This window comes from Periophthalmus magnuspinnatus, unplaced genomic scaffold (assembly GCF_009829125.3).
Source record: "Periophthalmus magnuspinnatus isolate fPerMag1 unplaced genomic scaffold, fPerMag1.2.pri scaffold_62_arrow_ctg1, whole genome shotgun sequence".
In the NCBI taxonomy this organism is placed as follows: Eukaryota; Metazoa; Chordata; class Actinopteri; order Gobiiformes; family Gobiidae; genus Periophthalmus; species Periophthalmus magnuspinnatus.
In genome coordinates this window covers 70,253-90,673 of record NW_022986786.1, presented here as the reverse complement: position 1 = coordinate 90,673, position 20,421 = coordinate 70,253, and the positions used below count along the sequence as shown (strand labels likewise).

Here is a 20,421-nt window from a genome sequence, read left to right as displayed (position 1 = left end):
TACTAAACACTAAACATGTGTGATTAAACACTAAATGTGTGTGATTAACTACTAAACATGTGCGATTAAACACCAAACGTGGAATTAAACACTAAACGTGCGATTAAACACTAAACATGTGATTAAAAGAACACTGTAACAGGTCCAACTCTTAAATGAATGTGAATATTACTGTAATATGTTGCCAGTAAATTTTATGCTCAAAAGTCTTTCATGCCTTTTGATTCTCAGCCTTCACATGTTTCACCTTGTGATGTCATGAAGTGGTAGTTTTCAAACGGCTCTTTTTACCTTTAGTTCAGTCGAGATTCACATTGGTTCCAGGGTCTGAAATGATCCCAATGATTCTAGAAGTGAAGGTGTGTGGAGTTTAAAAACACAGTGGAGCACTTGATGGCACCACATGATGACATCACAAGGTGGAACAGTGTTTTCTGTTTGAGAGAAGAACTCAGCATAAATCTGCAGTTTGTGTGTTAAACATGTGAGAATGAAACAAAACACAACTCCAGGTCTGTTTGTGACGAGGAAACAGTGTTATAACATAGATCAGACAATAGGATGATATGGCCCCTTTAATAAACGTGAGCCACCACAAAAATGCAGAGCTTAAACATTTCCACAGCGTACATTCCAGACGCTCCGCTCTCAGGCTTGCCCTCTAGTGGCAGACTGAAGCATTCATGCCTTTTGGCTGGTCTTATTGCGGGTTTGTGGTTAAAGTCATTCATGAAGAGTTCTGACTGCATTTTTTATCTGATGTAATTGTGATTAATCAGGTTGAGGAGGCATCCCCAGAGTTTAGGATGTGTTTGTACCAAGTCACTCCCAGTCTAAGGTTTGGACACACTTTGATTAATTTTTTTCTTTATTTCTATGAAGCATCAAATCTATGAATGACAGAATATGTAGTAAACAAAAACAATACTTGTTATAGATTTTAAAAAACAGTGGCCCTTTAATTTGACCACTTATTTGCACTTTGACCCTGAAACTCCACAACCGTTTCAGGAGACTTCATCCTGAAGCTGAGAGAAGCACGAGGGTTTGAGCTGTCGACAGAGCAAAGAGTGGCCACTTTGGGTATTTGAACATTAAAAAACATGTTTGTCTTCACTACATAATTACATTTATCTTACATCAAACATTTGTCGCTCCCGTATGCATCTATGTAAATGTAGAGTAAACACAAAGAAAAAGAAAGAAACACTGAATGAGAACGTGAGTCTAAACATTTGACTGATGAAACAGAACGAGAAGAAATGTCAAGATCATCAGGTGACTAATTATTTAGATAACAATATCATCATACGACGTGATAATTGAGACCATTTTAGAAGTTTCATTGTGTCATTTCCTTCACTTCAAAAGACAGAACAGATCAAATAAAAGTATAAAGTTTTGATGAACTCTGTCACCTCCTGTAACATTTTACATAACACAAGACAGAAACTGAAGGAATTCACTGAGGTTTGGTTACGGCTCAATAACTGATGAATTCTGATTAGACCAGACGACACTGTGATATTCCACACACACCTGTTACTTATCAAACACATCGATCTAGAGGTTATTTTTATGTGTTAAAGTGACGCGTTAAACGACTCACTTTTTTCTAGTTTTTTTTTTTTTTTTTTTTTAATTGTTGTGGTGCTACTTCCTGGTTGTTATGACACAGGTGGAGGTGATTTCATCACCGTTACCGAGCAACCGTAGTATAAACATGAGCCAAAACATGACTAATTTACACAGTAGTTTGAGGTCTTCCTTGTGCGTAAATGCTGCACTGTGGAACCTTCTGTGTTGAGGACATATTGATTTAGCTCTTGTTATACATGTTATAAATATGATTTGATCTCACCCGAGGCCTAACCACATGCCAGCAGAGGGCACAAACACTGGTGCAGTGAATGGAACAGCACAAGGTGAACTCTCCACACGTCTCCATGGAAACAGACGCAGTTACACAGTGCACCTTTAAAGGTCCTGTGAGCTCCAGCCATGTTCTCATGTTTCCTCAAACACACACACAGACCTGGAGTCGTGTTTCGTTTCATTCATGTTTGAGTCTCCATCTCCAAAGCTCAAAATGCTTCACCTTGTGATGTCATAAAGTGCTAGTTTAAGGGTAACAGCAATTTTAAGCATGAATTGAATTGTTTTACTGTCCAGTAAATACTTTTATTTTGTCATGATTGTGCTCTGTGATGAGCCTTAAGGTTTGTGTGTCTCATTTTAGAGTCAGAGGGACCGTCGTGTTTGTGACGGTCACAGCTCTGAGCAGAGGACAGAGGTCTGAGCTGCGGAGGACAGAGGTCTGTGGAGGACAGAGGTCTGTGGAGGACAGAGGTCTGTGGAGGACAGAGGTCTGTGGAAGACAGAGGTCTGTGGAAGACAGAGGTCTGTGGAGGACAGAGGTCTGTGGAGGACAGAGGTCTGTGGAGGACAGAGGTCTGTGGAGGACAGAGGTCTGCGGAGGACAGAGGTCTGAGCTGCGAAGGACAGAGGTCTGAGCTGCGGAGGACAGAGGTCTGAGCTGCGGAGGACAGAGGTCTGCGGAGGACAGAGGTCTGAGCTGCGGAGGACAGAGGTCTGCGGAGGACAGAGGTCTGCGGAGGACAGAGGTCTGCGGAGGACAGAGGTCTTAAAACACACACAGACATACAGACACACACAGACACATACACAGACACCTCCAGATACATTTGTGCCGAGTGTACTTGACGCCGCTGTAGTTATAATCTGTTATAATATAATGTATATTGTTAATTTAAGTGTAAAAACAGTTGCATAATTCGGAGGCTGCCTTGTTCAAAACCATCTGGAATGACATGGAACTAGGAGTGACTAATTATAGGCTCATGGTGATAGTGATGTCTGTACTTATGTAGTACTGTACTGTACTTCCTCTTGTGTGTACCAAACTGAGTCAGCAAAAATCAGTGACATGTCAAAGGTTTGGAATGATCCACAGAGCTGATCTACAGAATGGAATCTGACAAAAGCATCAGTTATGTCACACTGTGTGCGGTCAGACTGTGTGTGCGGTCAGACTGTGTGTGCGGTCGGACTGTGTGTGCGGTCAGACTGTGTGTGCGGTCGGACTGTGTGTGCGGTCGGACTGTGTGTGCGGTCGGACTGTGTGTGCGGTCGGACTGTGTGTGCGGTCGGACTGTGTGTGCGGTCGGACTGTGTGTGCGGTCGGACTGTGTGTGCGGTCGGACTGTGTGTGCGGTCGGACTGTGTGTGCGGTCAGATATGAAGCGACTGTTACAAAAAAACAGTTCATTTGTAAATGACCTGGTTTATAATAAGGCATGTGCACAATTTAATGTCCATTTGTGTGTGCATGATGTATCTGTGTGCATGGGGTGTGTGTGCATGTGTATGTGTGCGTGATGTGTGTGTGCATGGGGTGTGTGTGCATGTGTATGTGTGCATGATGTGTATGTGTGTGCATGGGGTGCATGTGTGTGTGCATAATGTGTGTGTGCATGTGTATGTGGGGGTGTGTGTGTGTGTGTTTGTATGTATATAATCTGTGTGTATGCATAATGTGTGTGTGCATAATGTGTGTGTGCATGAGGGTGTGTGCATGTATGTGTGTATGCATGAGTGTGTGTGCATGGGTGTGTGTGCGCATGTGTGTGTCCATAGTGTGTGTGTGCATGATGTCTGTGTGTGCGCATGTGTGCATAATCCTGTTTGTGTGTTCTTATCTTGACCTGTGTCGTATTAGCGTCTGTACACAACGCGTTGGAAACACTTGTGCTGTGGTTTTTGTTTAGACAAACAGATGTGCTGAATAAACAGGATGCTCCAGCAGATGGCGCTGTTGCAGTGTGTGCGTGGCTGTTCTTTCAGATGTGCAGTGTGGACTATTGTTTGGTAGATTCCACTGTCTCAGTTGTAAATATAACATAATTTTTGCAGTTTTATTACTATTGATTCTTTGCTGAGGTCATCAACGTTCCCTGGAGGTCTGATGCTAACTACAGGCACTGGTCTGTCTGAGTCTTTGTTAGACACAATCTGACCATAAAGAGCTGACTTATCTGAACTCAAACAGGTGAGCTGATCTGTACTTTTACACAAGTCCCTCTCATAAAATTACAGTAATAAGCTAGCTAGCATTAACCAACATGTTTTCAGTGAGTCGCTCTCAGGACCATGAGCTTGGACTGACCACAGGCTCCAATCCATTTTGTATTTTCTCTTAAACATCATCAGGCAGTGTTTACTTGTGTGTGTGCTGCGTCGTCATGGTAACTGCTGAACATTACACCCTAGAGGTTCATACCATAGCCTCCCTTTAACTCTGAGGGAGTGCCCAACATATAATTCATTTAAGGCTCAACTGAAAAACTGGCTCTGGGCAAACCAAACTTGCACACACTAAGTGCCAGGCTGTTTATTATATATTGTGTATCCTTTATGGACCGTTTTAGTATTGTGTGCTGCATGTGGGTCTGGATAATGAGCTGAGTGAATGTTAATGGAGTTTTGTGCAAAGTGACTAAGATTGTAAGATTGTATGGTTGAAAATTGTATTTAAGGCCTGATCATTGTTTAATGTAAATTTTATTGTTGCTGTATTTTTGATCCCTGTGACCCTGACCCGTGGGACTACGGATGGAAATGAGCCGTATGGCTACAATCTGGCGTGTTTACATTCGTGCTTTTGTCATGTATGTTCATTAACATGCACTGTCCCAATCAAATAAACAAATAAATAAATACAGAACACTCCCAGCGTAATTTCTCGGTAAAGTATCGATAGTAAAGATTTGTGCCTAGAATCCGAGCTGGGGTACTCAGAAACCACTGAGTAGATAATTGTTTAAAGGTTATATAATGGCGTGGAAAGGATGTAGGACTGTTGAACTTGCATGACCAAATCAGGTACAAAAAACATATTTGGGTCTAATTAATAATAATTATCATGTGTTACTCTATTGTCAAGTCGGGCGTATACGGCAATTAAGGAGGCATTTGTTCGCCCTATTCACTCGTGATCACTGTCAGGGGAGGGTGGGGCGCATTTGAATGTACCGAAGAAAAACATTCCAGCCCATCATAAATTCTTGGGCGTTTCTAGACATTTCCTTATATTTTCGAATGGAACAAAAACATTATTATTAACCGTTTGCGTAAAGGAGGATTTGCTGCCGACTTTAGAACTTGTCACACAGGACATTAGAACAATGAAATGGTCAGATATAAATAAATAACCTTTGATTTGTATATTTTTGTCGTGAATTTAGATTTTCTTAAATTAAAAAGTTAAGAGCTGCTGTTGTCGAATTAGAATTAGTGGATATCCACTTCTTAGGTGTGATTCTTGACATGAGCCTATAATTCCCATAGAAAATATCTTTATTTTAAGTTCATGTTTATACTGTCAGAAACGTGACTTCTCTGTGCGTAAACTGTCCAAGATTTAGGATGGAGTTGAGAGATTCTGTGTTACAGCTCACTGCTACGTCTTGTATTTCTTGATGTTTTGTTTCCTACTTTTCTTCACAAACTTTCACTTGACTGATGTAAAATTGCGATGACTGTTTATTCCACCAAACCAAGTGAGAATTTAAATATCTTGATCTGTCAGATGCAATTAAAGCTGTGCTGAGGTTTGAGGGAAGGACACAAATTCATCCGATTGTGCAGAAAAACTTAAGAATTGAAAATGTGTGTGGTCTCTGTAACCTGTTATTTACAATTAATTTTAGAACAGCTGAAGTGAACTGTATACAGTAAAAAATAAAATCGTCTTTCTCCAAACGTAGTTTGCAGAAAGAGAAATACACAGGGCCTTTCATTTTCCTCCACGTGTTCCTCCTCCAGGACAGATTTACTGTAAAAACTGCTCTGGGCATTAGAATGATCCGCTGTGCTCTCTCTGCATCTGATTAGAAACTGTTTCATTGTCTGATAATCAGGAAGTGTGTGTTAGCATGGTAGTTATTGTTCATTTTACCCTGATGGCAAAACACCAGTCTGGTCTCTGAGAGTTGTGAAAAGCACTTATAAACTCATCCTGGTGAATAATGAGGATGTTTAGAATGCATAAAATTTGTTAGGATTAACCGTGGACCACTGCAAACAGTTTAAAATGAACTAGTTCAGTTTTTCATGTTTTTAAGACTTGGATTGCTGAATGTTTCTACTTCGCTTTGTGTTTTGTTCCATAACCTAAGAAAACATGAAGTCCAAAAATCCATTCCCTCGTACTTCATTCACAGGTCAAGTGTATCCAACAGATCAACTGATTTTTTCTAAGTCTCACTTGTTTTGGTGGATAGTCCCTGTGCTAAATATTGATCACAATTTTACATCAGCCAAATTGCAGTTTGTGAAAAAGAAGTCGCAAACAAAAAGGTAAAATGCAAGAGGTAGCAGTGTTACACACAAAGCGATTTTCTGACAATATAAACATTGATTCAACAAATTACAGGTCCTTTATTTTTAATTTTCTACTCATAAATATCGTGTAGCAGCAGCGGCCAAAGTCTGGTATGTCCTTCAGTTTCAACATCCACAAATAGCAGCTATAATTACAGTTACATAAAGTGGAATTTATGCTGATGCCAAAGTTGATTCCATTGCATAACGCCACCCTCAGACTGCACGTGGTCCTGGTGTGACTCCGGCATGGGACCGGTTTATCTGAGACTCTGTTCTGTTTTGGTCACGGTCTTTGAAGCAGCACGTGCGAGACCATGTGGGCGCCCTTTTTTTTAAACTATACTCAATAGTTTTGGCCACCGGACCAGACTAGGCCCGGGGTCAGATGGGACGGGAAGCTTCTGAAACCCATGACCCTCGTCTCCCCTGACAGCACAAGGACAGTGTGTGGGTGTCACGTGTAAGGGATATTTATGTGCACTTCTAACATATCACTAAATATTATCTACAAATCACAATAACCATCCCTAATCCCAGAATTAAGATGTCCACTCTCCAAACAGCTGCTGACCACACGGAGCAGCTGACCACACGGAGCAGCTGGCCTTACACAGCTCCATGTTTGTGCAGTTTAAAGGATATCTTTCTTTGCTGTGTCCTCCACTCCCATCAGGTCATCCTTGTCTGCCACTTCTTCGTACTGAAAGAGATGCATAGATTTAGTTTGTGATAAAAGTTAAAGTGCTGTAATAATCCAGAACGTGCGTGTCCTTCCCTGATTTATAATACAGATCAGCAAATACTAATTTATACCCACATGAAATGAATCTCTCTTTATATTGCCCTTTACGCAGGATAAAGGGCTGAGTTTAGAACCTCCTGACCCCAGTGTTGAGCCTGTGCGTGTTTTTGGTGGCAATACTAAACCTAAACCTACGCAGGCACAGGGAGAATGTGCAAACTCCCTACACAAGGCCCCATGCAGTGTGTAATTAAAGTAATGACTGACAAAAAACTGAACAAAGTGTGCTGCTTCCACTTTACTAGAATCAAAACAGGATGGAAATACAGATTTATCGGATTAAAAAAGCAAACTTAAGTCTGGCTTTTACGTCAGGTTTGTTAAAGTGACAATATGTAACATTCTGGAGGTGGAAAGTCAACTACACGATTTAAACCATCCTTCATTGGCGTACAATCTATCACTGTGAACAGACTGTGGAATATTACGCCCAAAGGAACAACATTTCCTTCCTCCAGGACAATTTAGAGTCAGGTTTATGGAGATGCAATCCCACTCCATGAGGATACATGATTTTCTAAGTTTTTCACACCCATAGTGAAAAATCTAGCCTTTATTAAAGTTTTAAAAAGTTACATACTGAGGCTTATTATTGTGGGTTTTCCCGATGTCATATTTTATTCACTATATTCTAGATATTTACTAAAAAATAAAAACTATTCACCGTTTCTCTGTACCCGTCTTTCACTTTTAAACGGACAAACAGAATGAGAAAAAACAAACTACAGAACAGTATATTTAGCAGACGGCATATGTGATCTGAACGCGGCCCACTGTGAACGCGGCCCACTGTGAACGCAGCCCACTGTGAACGCGGCCCACTGTGAACGCGGCCCACTGTGAACGCGGCCCACTGTGAACGCGGCCCGTTCTTGGCCTGGGCTCTGGTCCTGTTCGGCTGAGGACACTTGTGATCTGTGTGACTCATACGTCGCAGTACATTGTGACCATTCTGAAAGTCACTTATAATTACAGTGATTCAGCACAAAATGGCTTCAGTCTTTTGTGTATTTTATTAATAGCTGGGTGTGTGATGTCTCTGTGTAACTCACCTTTCACACTGACAAATCAACTACACCTTTTTAATTGAACAGACCGGATACAAACAAAGGCGGGTGCAATTCTGTGGCGGCTAAAATAGTCAGTATCTTTTGGCAGGTTAACAAAAGCTGGAGTACTAACCACGGCCTTTAGGGGGAGCTGGATCACCGTTTGCTGGTTTCATGGTGGATGGAACATGAGCCGATAGAAAATATGCTGCTGACGTCAAGAGTATCATTAAAATATTGTGTAATTAGCTTGGTTGCGTATAGAGTATTTTTTTTACGTGGCTTAGTTTGGTAATCCTGTGTGAACGTGGGCTCTCCTCGTTACACTGTTATCAGTGTCTAACATCGCTCTGTGGCATTTTGTTTACATTAGATACAGGAAAAAAACAAAATGACAGTCTCCCACGGCTCTGTCTGTACGGTTTACATTAGATATAAGAAAAAACAAAATGACTTATCAGTAAAACTCACACAAGAATATCAATATATGTCAATATAATAAAAAAAAAATCTGCTTCTCTCCATTAAAATAAACAGACAAGACAATGAGACAAGTTTAAAGCCATAATGTGGAGCATTCTAGGCAAAGCAAAACCATCGACATGAGACAACCTGGACCTGGACGACTGAAGGGTCAGACCTGGACGACTCAGGGGGTCAGACCTGGATGACTCAGGGGGTCAGACCTGGACGACTCAGGGGGTCAGACCTGGACGACTCAGGGGGTCAGACCTGGACTGAAGGATTACACAGTCATTGCCTCAGAGATTCTGCCTCCATTCCAAGTCACTGTGTTTTACAAACCTTTTGTGTCACATTCAGGAGTGTTCAGGGCCAGTAGGAACCAAAGGGACAGTAGGGCCCAAAGGGACAGTAGGGACTCATATAACACTTTTCTATTTATACTTTGACTCGTATAAAACGCTTTACACTTTGACCCATAGTCTAGTCAAAAAGGACACACAGAGAATGGGACAGCACCAAAAAGATCACATCAAATATCAGCTGATACCGATAGCAACAAATTGATATTCGCTGATACAGACACTGGACCCGATATATCAGCAATCGGTACTTTACAGTATATTTTATGAAGGAAAAATAAATGCAACTAAAACGAGCTCCTGCACCTTTAGTGTCTTAGAAGTGCATTTATAGGATGGATAATTAAATCTTATGCACTAGTACAAATACTCTGAAATAAATGCAAAAGGGAGGGCATCTGGCTGACCTGTACTTTGAGCAGTCTGCTGCTGTAGGACTTGAAGTAGCTGAAGTAGATTTTACTCATGGTGTCCACATACTCGTCTCTGATCTCTTTAGCCACTGTTCTCTCATTGGCCAAAAGAAACTGGTAGAAAAATCTGTGGAAAGTCAAGAGTCTGCATCAAAAAAGCCCCCAAACATATTCACATAATAAAGTCAGAATGTCACCTGTATTTGAGTAACGTGTTCTGTGGAATCTGATAGTTGGTCATAGGCTTCCTGAAGGCATAAATCTTCTGTAGAATAAACTCTCTGATCTTAGAGACAGCCTGGAGACACAAACAGGAAGTACACGGTAAATAAGTCACAGTGTGAAACCTATGCACCTGTGGAGAACATTTTACCTCATCTTTTTACCAGTGAACAGACTGGGAGCAGAAGACAGTTAGGACTGAGCATTTAATAGGAAGAGGACATTTTTAAAGGGGGCGTATCACTCAGTTTACACAGAAGTCCCAGTGTGTCTCTTCGTCACACCCATGATCCTGATAATCAACATTTTCACCGATAACTGAATTCGATCCTCCGAAGCCCAAAATGATTCAGGCTCATCGTCGGTTTGACTTTATCTTTATCAAAGAAAGAAAAATGCAAATCTGTCAACTGGACAAAAAGTTTTAGAGTGAAGATGTTTGGCTCCTTCAGTTCTGGTCAGATTACTGCTGGACACTGCCTTATATCTGTCTGAAGTGTGCACAGTGCCTGAGACATAATTAGCATATTCATACAGCTCTTAATGGGTGCTTTTTACACCTATTAGCAAACTGGCTCGCTCTATTGTTCTCTTTGTTTCCTTAGTTTGCTTTGGGTCTGAGGATGGAGTTATAGGGGGAAAGATGACGTCTGAGGCCCCCATGCCTGTTTAAGGAAGGATTGTAAACAAATCATGAACGCCCTTCGAGACAACTGTTGTTGTGATTTTGGGCGTTACAAAAATAAATGAATTGAATTGAAAAGCTGTTTCCAGTTTCAGTGTCATTAGCGCCTCCTTCAGACAGATATAAGGCAGTGTCCAGCAGTAATCTGACCAGAACTGAAGAAGACACTTGTGGGAGTGAAGACGTTTGGCTGCTCATCCTTGGACAAGCAGCCAAACGTCTTCACTCCTACAACTTTTTGTCCAGTTGACAGATTTTAATTTTTCTTTTACTCTAGATCAGACCTGGACGACTGAGCAGTTGCACAGACGTCCATTATTGTGCTTAAACAAAGTTAGTGAGAAAACGGGGGCTGCCGATAATATCCTGGTCAAATCCCATAAGGTCATCACCCTCACCTTGAGTTTGAGCCGGTCCACGATGTCCTGGATGTCAGAACAGGCCAGAGTCTCTCTGAAGCTCAGCTCTTTGGCAAAGTTGATCTTGTTGTTGAGTTCGTGGAGTTGTTCTAAAAACTCCTGCTCCGTGACCGGACTGTCCAGGATCGTGCTGCGGACAGTTTTCAGTGATTAGGAGAGTTTAGGAGCAGATGATGACGTCATCCTCCCTACCCAGCTAGAATTATTACATCTGTGTCTATGGTAAAGTCGAGAGCACAGCCCATAGTAAACATTTTAGAGGAGGTACTCCTTTGGACAGCTGCACGTCACACTGGAACAGCACATTTTATTTTCACTTGTACCAAAATAACTACGCGCCGCTGCCGAATCTTACGAGTATCACCGATTAAGAAAATAAAACTGGAGAAGGAAGTGTGTAGGTCATGGTGGGCGTGTCGCAGTGGACGTAAAGACGGGGGTAGATCGGAAGAATGGCGTCTTACATAAAACTGACTCAAAATCTCACTTGTTTGTTAAACTTTTAATCTCAGATCTCATGATTGTCTGGGGAAAAAAGCTTTGATTTTGCTCCCCAAAATTGGAATCCATTTGAGGGACATGTAAAACTGGACAGTCACTGCAGCACTTTAATAATGTGGGGATAAACATTTACACTGCCCCTGTTTTTATACTTTAAATGGACCTGTGCAGGTGTGTGTTTGTTGTATTAAATGGACCTGTGCAGGTGTGTGTTTGTTGTATTAAATGGACCTGTGCGGGTGTGTGTTTGTTGTATTAAATGGACCTGTGCGGGTGTGTGTTTGTTGTATCAAATGGACCTGTGCGGGTGTGTGTTTGTTGTATCAAATGGACCTGTGCGGGTGTTTGTTGTATTAAATGGACCTGTGCGGGTGTGTGTTGTATTAAATGGACCTGTGCGGGTGTGTGTTTGTTGTATCAAATGGACCTGTGCGGGTGTGTGTTTGTTGTATCAAATGGACCTGTGCGGGTGTGTGTTTGTTGTATCAAATGGACCTGTGCGGGTGTGTGTTGTATCAAATAGACCTGTGCAGGTGTGTGTGTGTTGTATTAAATGGACCTGTGCAGGTGTGTGTTTGTTGCATTGTCAGTATTTAATATTTATTTTGTTTGTACTGTCAGGTTGTTACTCACACTGGGCTCTCAGGATAATAAAGATAAAGTAATAATAATTATTTGCCGTAGATCTGGCACTGTGTAGTGGCGCGTTGTGAGGCACCTGATCATGGCTCCGGGCACCACCAGCTCATCCACCAGCTGACTGAGGTGGCTGCGCACCGCCTGCCTGTTCTTCAGCCGCACGTTCATGCTAACAGACTGCTGCTGGAGACTCTGGATCTCACTGCTGATGGACGACAGGTCAGTCTGGAAGCCACTCAGCATGCCCTCCATCCTCTGCACACACACAGAGAGACACACACACACACTTCAGTACAGTCAGAAAAACAAAGGCTGCAACTATGTATGTATTTAAAAAAGCCTCCAATCAATCAAATACTTGTACAAACTGTTTGATTCATCTTCTGTTGATATTTGTGCTACACAGACTTTGAATCATTTATTTTATGGCATGTTGATTTAATAATGTTATTTGTTTTCTGTCTTTGGCACAAGAAAAATAAATGTATAAAACAAATGTATGAAACATCTGATTTCTGTGAGGTATTAAAGAGGGGGTAATCACTTCAAGTCTGGCACCTCTCCTTCAGAGGTCAGAGGTCAGACCTACCTCTAGGATGGAGTCACAGGCGGTGATCTGGTTGTGGAGAGAAGCAATGTTCTGACTCTCTTTAATATCTGAGCGTGGTCTGGTCAGGAAACACTTTAATCATGACTGAACACAGAAGAGGGGGGTTATGACTTTCTCCACTTGATGATTGTGGATCAGTGGTCCCCAACCACCGGGCCGTGGACCGGTACCGGTTCGTGGATCAATTGGTACCGGGCCACCGGCCGTCCAAGAAATAATTAATTATTTCCGTTGTATTTATTATCTGAGTCTGAACAATCGTTTATTTTGAAAAATCTTTATATTATGAAAAATGACCGGATTCTCTCGGTTACATTTCCGTCACTTGAGCGTCGACAACTTAACCACTTAGCGTTCCGACGGCCCACGCACGTTTTGCGTAATTTTGCGTTTTAAACATGACGAAATGGACAAAACAAAGGAAGTATGCGACCGAGGACACTGTGGAGGTTTGTACAAGTTAAACTAGAGGCATCTGGACCCGGAGCGGTTCATGGAACCGAGTGAAGATCTCATGGTGAACTCAGGAGTAGAGGGACCTAATGTTTTGATGGACTGGATGCTGTTCCTGATCGGTAAGTGTGGTTTATTCTGCTATTGTGGGTCAAATGTGTATCATGTGTAATCATTAGCATTAGCTAATGCCAATCTGCGCCCCAAAGTGTATAAATGCTCAGCAGACAAACTTACAGTGATTCTGACACCTGTGGGTAAAACTATAGGGTGTTTCCTTTACAAAGACCCCAAACTTGTGCATTTACTACTGAGGGTTCAATAGTGGTGATTATTTTAATTTGGAGAGGTCAGAACAAAGGCAATTTCACCAAAATGACCCGGAATGCTAAGGGGTTTTTAACCCACAAATTAGCAAAATGAGTAAACCCCCCCCCCCCCCGGTCCACGGTAAAATTTTCAAGCGTTGGCCGGTCCGCGGTGATAAAAAGGTTGGGGACCACTGATGTGGATGATGATGTTCTTACAGTTTGGACATTTTAAATCACAATATTGATCTAAAATAACTTTATTAAACAAACACCTATGTGCCTTGTGGGCTGGAACATTTACCCCTTTACCAATTTTTCATATACACTACGCTGCCCAATCCCACCTGTATCAGCTGGAGAACAAATTCATTTTTCAGTCAGTCAAAACAGGGTCTATCGGAGCAATGACGTCTTGAATACAGGAGAATAAAGACCACTCAAACACGCACAAAATACACGACCAGTCAAATGTTTGGACGCACCTTCTCATTCAATGTTTTCTTTAAGTTTATTATTTTCTACATTTTTATACATACTGACATCAAATTCACTTCACTGTTGTGCCGCGTCAGGGTCAAGAACTGTCAAAAGTGCAAACCAGGGTTAAAACCAACTTTTTTTTTTCTTATTTGGAGTTTAATTTCTTGTTTACTACATTCCTTATGGGTCCATTTGTAGGTGTGATGCTTTAGTGAGAATCTGCAATGGATATAATGACGGAAATAAAGAAGAAAACTAATGTGCATTCAAACGTTTGCCTGGGACTGTACATGAGACGTCAAACAATTACACAAAGCTGTTGACAGTGGATTTATCATAATAGGTGTCCTTTAAAGAAGTGCTCCAGATGCCCTGTCAGAATGAAGGATACAGTCTTTGATGGAGGCCTGCTCGATCCTCTGCAGCTCCGCCTCCACCTGTTTGGAGTACTGTCTCAGATCCACGCCCTGAAACACACCACACACTCAAAACACACTCAGCATAACCTGGAAAAGCATGTATGACATTTGACCCGGGATAAGACAGGCTGCAGTAGGAGTAACTAGCTGGGGGAAGTATGGCAACCTGAGCACTATCCTCTACTTTGTCCTATTTTCTCATCAGCAATGCTATTCACATGTTGTCCCCTGTCCCACTCCCCCTGTGGAGTGTAACTCTTTCAGATGCCCCGATGACAGCTGGACCCTCTCCTCCTCCCTGCCTGGCCCTCCTCCACCCGCCTCCCTCACCTCCTCGCCTGGCTCTCCTCCTCCTCGCCTGGCCGATTTTTCTTGTTTTGTCTGATTTTTCCTGTTGTTTTGTTTTTGTGTGTTGTTGTGTTTTTGTGTGTATATCTCGGTGGCTGAGTGGCTCATGTCTCACAGCAGAAGGTTTGGTTGATCCCCGGGTCGCCCAGGCCTTTCTGTGTGGAGTTTTTCATGTTTCTCCCCGTGTCTGGATGGGTTTCCTCCGGGTACTCTGGTTTCCCCCATCAACCAAAACATGAACGCCCTTCGAGACAACTGTTGTTGTGATTTTGGGCGTTACAAAAATAAAATGAATTTAATTGAATTGACCCGCCCGGGATGTGGGTAAAACGTCTTGCACACGAACGAGCAGACAATATGAACTAGTTGAAGATGGGCTAAACGCAACATTTTGAGTTTGAGGGCGGACATTTTTTATGACGTTTATGTCGTTTTTAAGGCAGTAGTGGTAAAAGCGCTCGAGCCGATGGACCAGAGCTGTCACTTTTTCACATTCTACCTGATTCTGTCATGTGCCTGCTCTGCAGGAAACAGTGAGAATGAAAAAGGAATGCTTAAAATAAAGCGGCATTTCAATATCTGCGCCTTCAACATGGAATAATTTACAAAAAGTCTTGAAATTACAAGAACTGACTTCAATAGTTCAGTTTAAATCTATATTGAAAGGTTTAGAAATTAAGTCTATGATTTGTAATTGTTTTTAAGAATTTTAAGAATCCATTTTGTGATGTGTTGAGATGTCTGTGTGTGATGTAATGTGTGTGTGTGTGTGCGTGCGTGATGTAATATGTGCGTGCGTGATGTAATATGTGTGTGCGTGATGTAATATGTGTGTGCGTGATGCAATGTGTGTGTGCGTGATGCAATGTGTGTGTGTGTGTGTGTGCGTGCGTGCGTGATGTAATATGTGTGTGCGTGCGTGATGTAATATGTGTGTGCGTGCGTGATGCAATATGTGTGTGTGTGTGTGTGCATGCGTGATGTAATATGTGTGTGTGAGTGTGTATGTGTGATGTAACTGTAACTGTGCTGCTGTCTTGGCCAGGACTCCCTTGAAAAATAGTAATGTCAATGGGACTTTCCTGGTTAAATAAAGGTTAAATAAAAAAAGATAAAGCAGTTAAAGAATCTAATGTTACTTTTACATTATAAGAAGTGATCATATTTAAGCCTTTGGCTAGTGGGGGAAATCTATCTCCTTTATGAATGAGATAAAACAATGAAGAAGAGCATCACTTCTAAAACAGTCTTTTCAATACAATGCAACAAAGTGGAGGAGAATAAAATCCATCTTCTTCCAAACAAACTCCAAATATTTTAACTTAAAAATGTGATGAATTGATTGAGTTGTTGCTGCATTAGACGCTGTGACAGGGTGTACGAGATTTTAGAGCTGCAACAGTTTGCATCTCACACAAACTCATGTGAAAGTGTATACTTTGTTTTTTTTACCGTTTTAAGTGCCTCTTTCACCAGGTCGTCCTCAAGATTGGCTTGAATATGAACTAGGACACAGAGAAGAAACAGTATAAACATGTAGATTATATTTATGTACATTTAAAGACATGCTAGCAGATGTTTACTGCACTGTAGGTTTGTAAATAAATAAATAAATAGATATTGATACTGATATCTGTGGAGCAGATTTACAGACTGATTTTGAACTAGAACATTTCAACTTTTGATACAAACCTTCTGTCATCAATTGTCATCAACATTTACCCAACACAACTGGATCTGGTGTGTAAAGAGTTCACTGTTTTAAGGAAATGAGTGTCATTTTCTGGCCCTACACTGGTATTGGTTAATATCCCGCTTTAATAATAAGAGACTGTGTGTCTTACCGTCCACCTCGTCCAGGATAAACTCATCTGTGGTGAGATCCAGTTCTCCCAAATGCAAGTTCGTAACATCCACCTCTGCCTTCTGAAACAAAGCAAACGACACTGTCTTTATTACACAAACAAACAGAGGCCGTAGTAGTGCTGCGCGCTTTAGCACAGGGTGAGCATGGTGATAGTGATTAGATTAACAATTTATATTTTCTGTTTAAACTTCAGATTTCGGTCTTTTTGTCAGTTCTTCTGGTTTAAAAATGTGAACCCCCAGGGAGGGCATCTGGCACATGGGGAGGGCATCTGGCACACACAGGGAGGGCATCTGACACACACAGGGAGGGCATCTGACACACACAGGGAGGGCATCTGACACACACAGGGAGGGCATCTGACACTCAGGAACATTTCGGAGCATGTTTGTACAGATCTAAACTACAGAGTTAGACATTTTTACACAGAATAAAACAGGAGATTTGGTTGTTTGTGGACATTATTATAGTACATCAAAAATGTGTTCACTCAGATTATTGATTATTGATTTGATTTTGATAAACTGTGGCCCTAGATTCTGGGGGATATACTGGTCTTTTTCACACTGTGCACATTATAAACTCAAGAATAAAATAGAATAGATCTGATTGTTTGAAATCAGTGAACTGAAGGCGTAAACTCCAGAGAAAAGCAGATGGAGAGACTAGTAAATACTACAATCAAAGAGCCTCCGGTGTGATCTTTATAACCTGCTCAACCTGTTTATACTCTATCAATATGAGCTTTACACTGTTCACTAACTGCACAGATATGCAGTCAAGACAAACTCAAGTGTGCTGGGAATGCTGCCAACAATCACATTCAAAATCTGATAATGATTTCAAAGAGATTAATAATAGTAACTACAGTTAGCTTGTTTAAACAGGCGAGTGTCAGTGTCACCTGCTCCCACGCTAAACGGCTGGGTGCAGGTGACACAGCCGAATCCAACCACAGATTAAAATTAATGTGCCTATGACGGGTTTTCAGACTGGTGTGTTAGTGCTGTTAGAGAAAATCAGAATCTCTGCTGTAAGGGCACTCACTTTTTCATGGGCGCCCTGTTTAAAATGGAAAACACAACAAAACAAATATACAAGCCCATATAAAATAATAATTCTTCTTCTTCGAAAATTTCATAAAATTGGCATCGCAATAATGTCCCACGCACACCAGCTCGACAGCGCCACCTAGAAAATTCAAAATTTTCAAATGAATTGGGAGCCGACACGCATTTTTCACCCTAGCTCGACGAAATTCACACCACTGATAGAGCTCATGGAGACAAGCAAAAAAGCCAATCATAGTGCTGCCCTAGTGCGGACAGGAAGTCGGCCATATTGAATCGAAAATTCTCTAGTTTTTTGGCTACATGTTTTCAAAACCTATCTAGTCCCAGGTTTTTGGTCCAAATGAGCTCGGATTTCACATACCACATCTACACACATGGGTTTTCATAAAACATCCACACGGTTCGCCCGTACGCCGCCGCCGAAAAACGCTTTCATTTCCTGTATTTTCGATGTCCTCTCACGATTAGGGGCATTGGTCTACAGAGCTCACATTCACATCACATATGTGTGATTGGGGCATGAATGGAATGAAATATTAATTTTAATCATAATGAACACTATAGCGCCCCCTACCATGGGGGTGAAACGGCAACATTATCGGATTCCTACGAAATTTGGAGAATAAATTGGGTGCAAGGCATGGACCAAAAAATAATATTATAGGCATAGGTCATTTTTCACGCTTGGCCACGAGGGGTGCAAAGACGCAAAGAAAAATAAAAACATAAAATAATTTCTTACACGCACATACATTGGTCTAGACAGCTGAAATTCACATCACACATGTGATATGAGGGTATTAATAGAATAAACTATTAATTGTTATCAAAATGTACACTATAGCGCCCCCTACCCCAGAGGTGAAACGACAACATTATCCAGTTCCTACGAAATTTGGGGAATCAATTGGTGGCATGAGAAGAACCAGAAAATTACATTATGGCCATGGGTCATTTTCCACGGTTGGCCACCAGGGGTGCAAAGACTCCAAAAAAATAAAAACAAAAAAGTTTCTTACACGCACACACATTGTTCTAGACAGCTGAAATTCTCATCACACATGTGATATCAGGGTATTAATAGAATGCACTATTAATTGTTATCTAAATAAACACTATAGCGCCCCGCATTATTGGTAAAATACACAACTTTGTCCGATTGGCACGAAAGTTGGGGAGATAATTGTGGGCATTAAAAGGGGCAAAAAAGTCAATTACACCATACCTGTATTATGTACGTGGTTGCCGGTGCAAAGCCACAGACCCCTCTCATATGGAGTCAGGGCCACACAGCATATTAACATTGTTCTTCATTTTTATGCCCAAATAATCGCATTTTTCACCCCCTGAACATGCATGAAAAGTCTCACATGGGGGTATAGAATCAACCGAAAAATTTCATAAATTTGGCATCTTGAAAAACTCCCATGCCCACCGGCTCGACGGTGCCACCTACAATTTCACAATATGGGAGCGGAGGCTGGTAAATTTTTTAATACATGCACACAAATCGGAACAGTGATAGAGAATGGGAAGACAAGCATAAAAATGAAGCACTGCTCTATGACGGACAGGAAGTCGGGCATATTGGATCGAAAATTTGTCACGTTTTTTCACTGCGTGTTTTCAAAACGTATCTAGTTTCAGGTTTTTGGTCCAAATGAGCTCAGATTTCACATACCACATCCAGACACATGGGTTTTCATAAAACATCCACGTTTTCTCCAAATTCCACGCCGTTTGCCTCCGCCGAATAACGCCTTCAATTCCTGTTTATTTGATTCCCCCTCACGGACACATGGATCAGCCTAAAAAGCTCAAATTCTAATCACTGATGCAGAATAAAACTGTGAATAGAGAACCATAATAAATATATGTCCAGTGACCTCTATAGCGCCCCCTACAGTACAGGTAAAAGACGCAACTTTGTCCGATTGGCATGAAACTTGGTGAGATCATTGTGGGCCTCAAAAGGGGCAAAAAACGCTGTGGACCCCCACTGTAATGCGATGGCCACACTGTGCTATAGAAACTGTGTGAAGGGGTGTGGATAGCGGCCGGGGGGAATGGTGTGTGGGGGCAGTGGCCGGCCCCAGGCGGTCGCATGGGAGGGCGGTCGCATGGGGGGCGGGGGCCATCATCGCTGCTTGCAGCTTTAATTAAAATTGCGATTGTGCCACCAATGCCTCCAGTTTAGCTTTTCCATCTTTGTAAAGCAAAACAGCTAAAAGCCTCTTTCCCATCTCAGTTTTGGTGCAGGTTTCAAACCCATCACCTTGCAATAAAACAGAGTCTGGAAGTCTGCATGTACTCCATCCACATAATGTAGTACAGAAGTGTACAACACATCCACATAATACAGTACAAAAGTGTACACCACATCCCCATAATGTAGTACAGAAGTGTACACCACATCCCCATAATGTAGTACAGAAGCGTACACCACACCGGGCACACGCCTCTGCCGTGCCTCAGTTGGAGTTTGCTGAATTGGGACGCGCCGCTAGGCCTGTCACAATAAATACTATTTTGACTATATATATAAAATATTTTTTTCTTTGCTCCACTGGGATAATTTTTTATTTTTTATTTTATTATCAGATTTAAGCTGTAGAAGGTCCTATAAAAAACGTCTGACTCATTACAGATTCAAACTAAAGACTGAAGTGTTTCAGTCTGCTGCTTATTTCTTGCAGCTCATGTTTTTAACAATATTGTAGATTTAGAATAGTTGTTGTAGTTTAAATCTGCACTTGGGTTTTTGTGTTAGTGGCATAAATTAGTTTAAATATTATCATTTACCACCTATATTTTACAGTAATGTATCGCACATCACAAAATGTGTTATCATGACAGGCCTATGCACCGCCACATCTGAAAACACACACTTTTAGCACTTCT

The 20,421-nt window shown here is 41.6% G+C and overlaps 1 protein-coding gene across 1 annotated transcript in view; it reads right to left on the bottom strand.

Moving 5' to 3' along the window:
- Positions 1–20,421, bottom strand: part of LOC117393638 (vacuolar protein sorting-associated protein 52 homolog) — a 39,355-nt gene that overhangs the window by 17,152 nt on the left and 1,782 nt on the right. The window contains exons 2-10 of the mRNA XM_055232485.1: positions 16,425–16,506; positions 16,033–16,085; positions 14,205–14,280; positions 12,549–12,616; positions 12,039–12,214; positions 10,799–10,949; positions 9,691–9,791; positions 9,488–9,620; positions 7,050–7,105 (exon numbers count right to left, since the gene is read on the bottom strand). Coding sequence (XP_055088460.1) covers positions 7,050–7,105; positions 9,488–9,620; positions 9,691–9,791; positions 10,799–10,949; positions 12,039–12,214; positions 12,549–12,616; positions 14,205–14,280; positions 16,033–16,085; positions 16,425–16,506 — 896 coding nt within the window. The remainder of the gene's footprint in view (positions 1–7,049; positions 7,106–9,487; positions 9,621–9,690; positions 9,792–10,798; positions 10,950–12,038; positions 12,215–12,548; positions 12,617–14,204; positions 14,281–16,032; positions 16,086–16,424; positions 16,507–20,421) is intronic.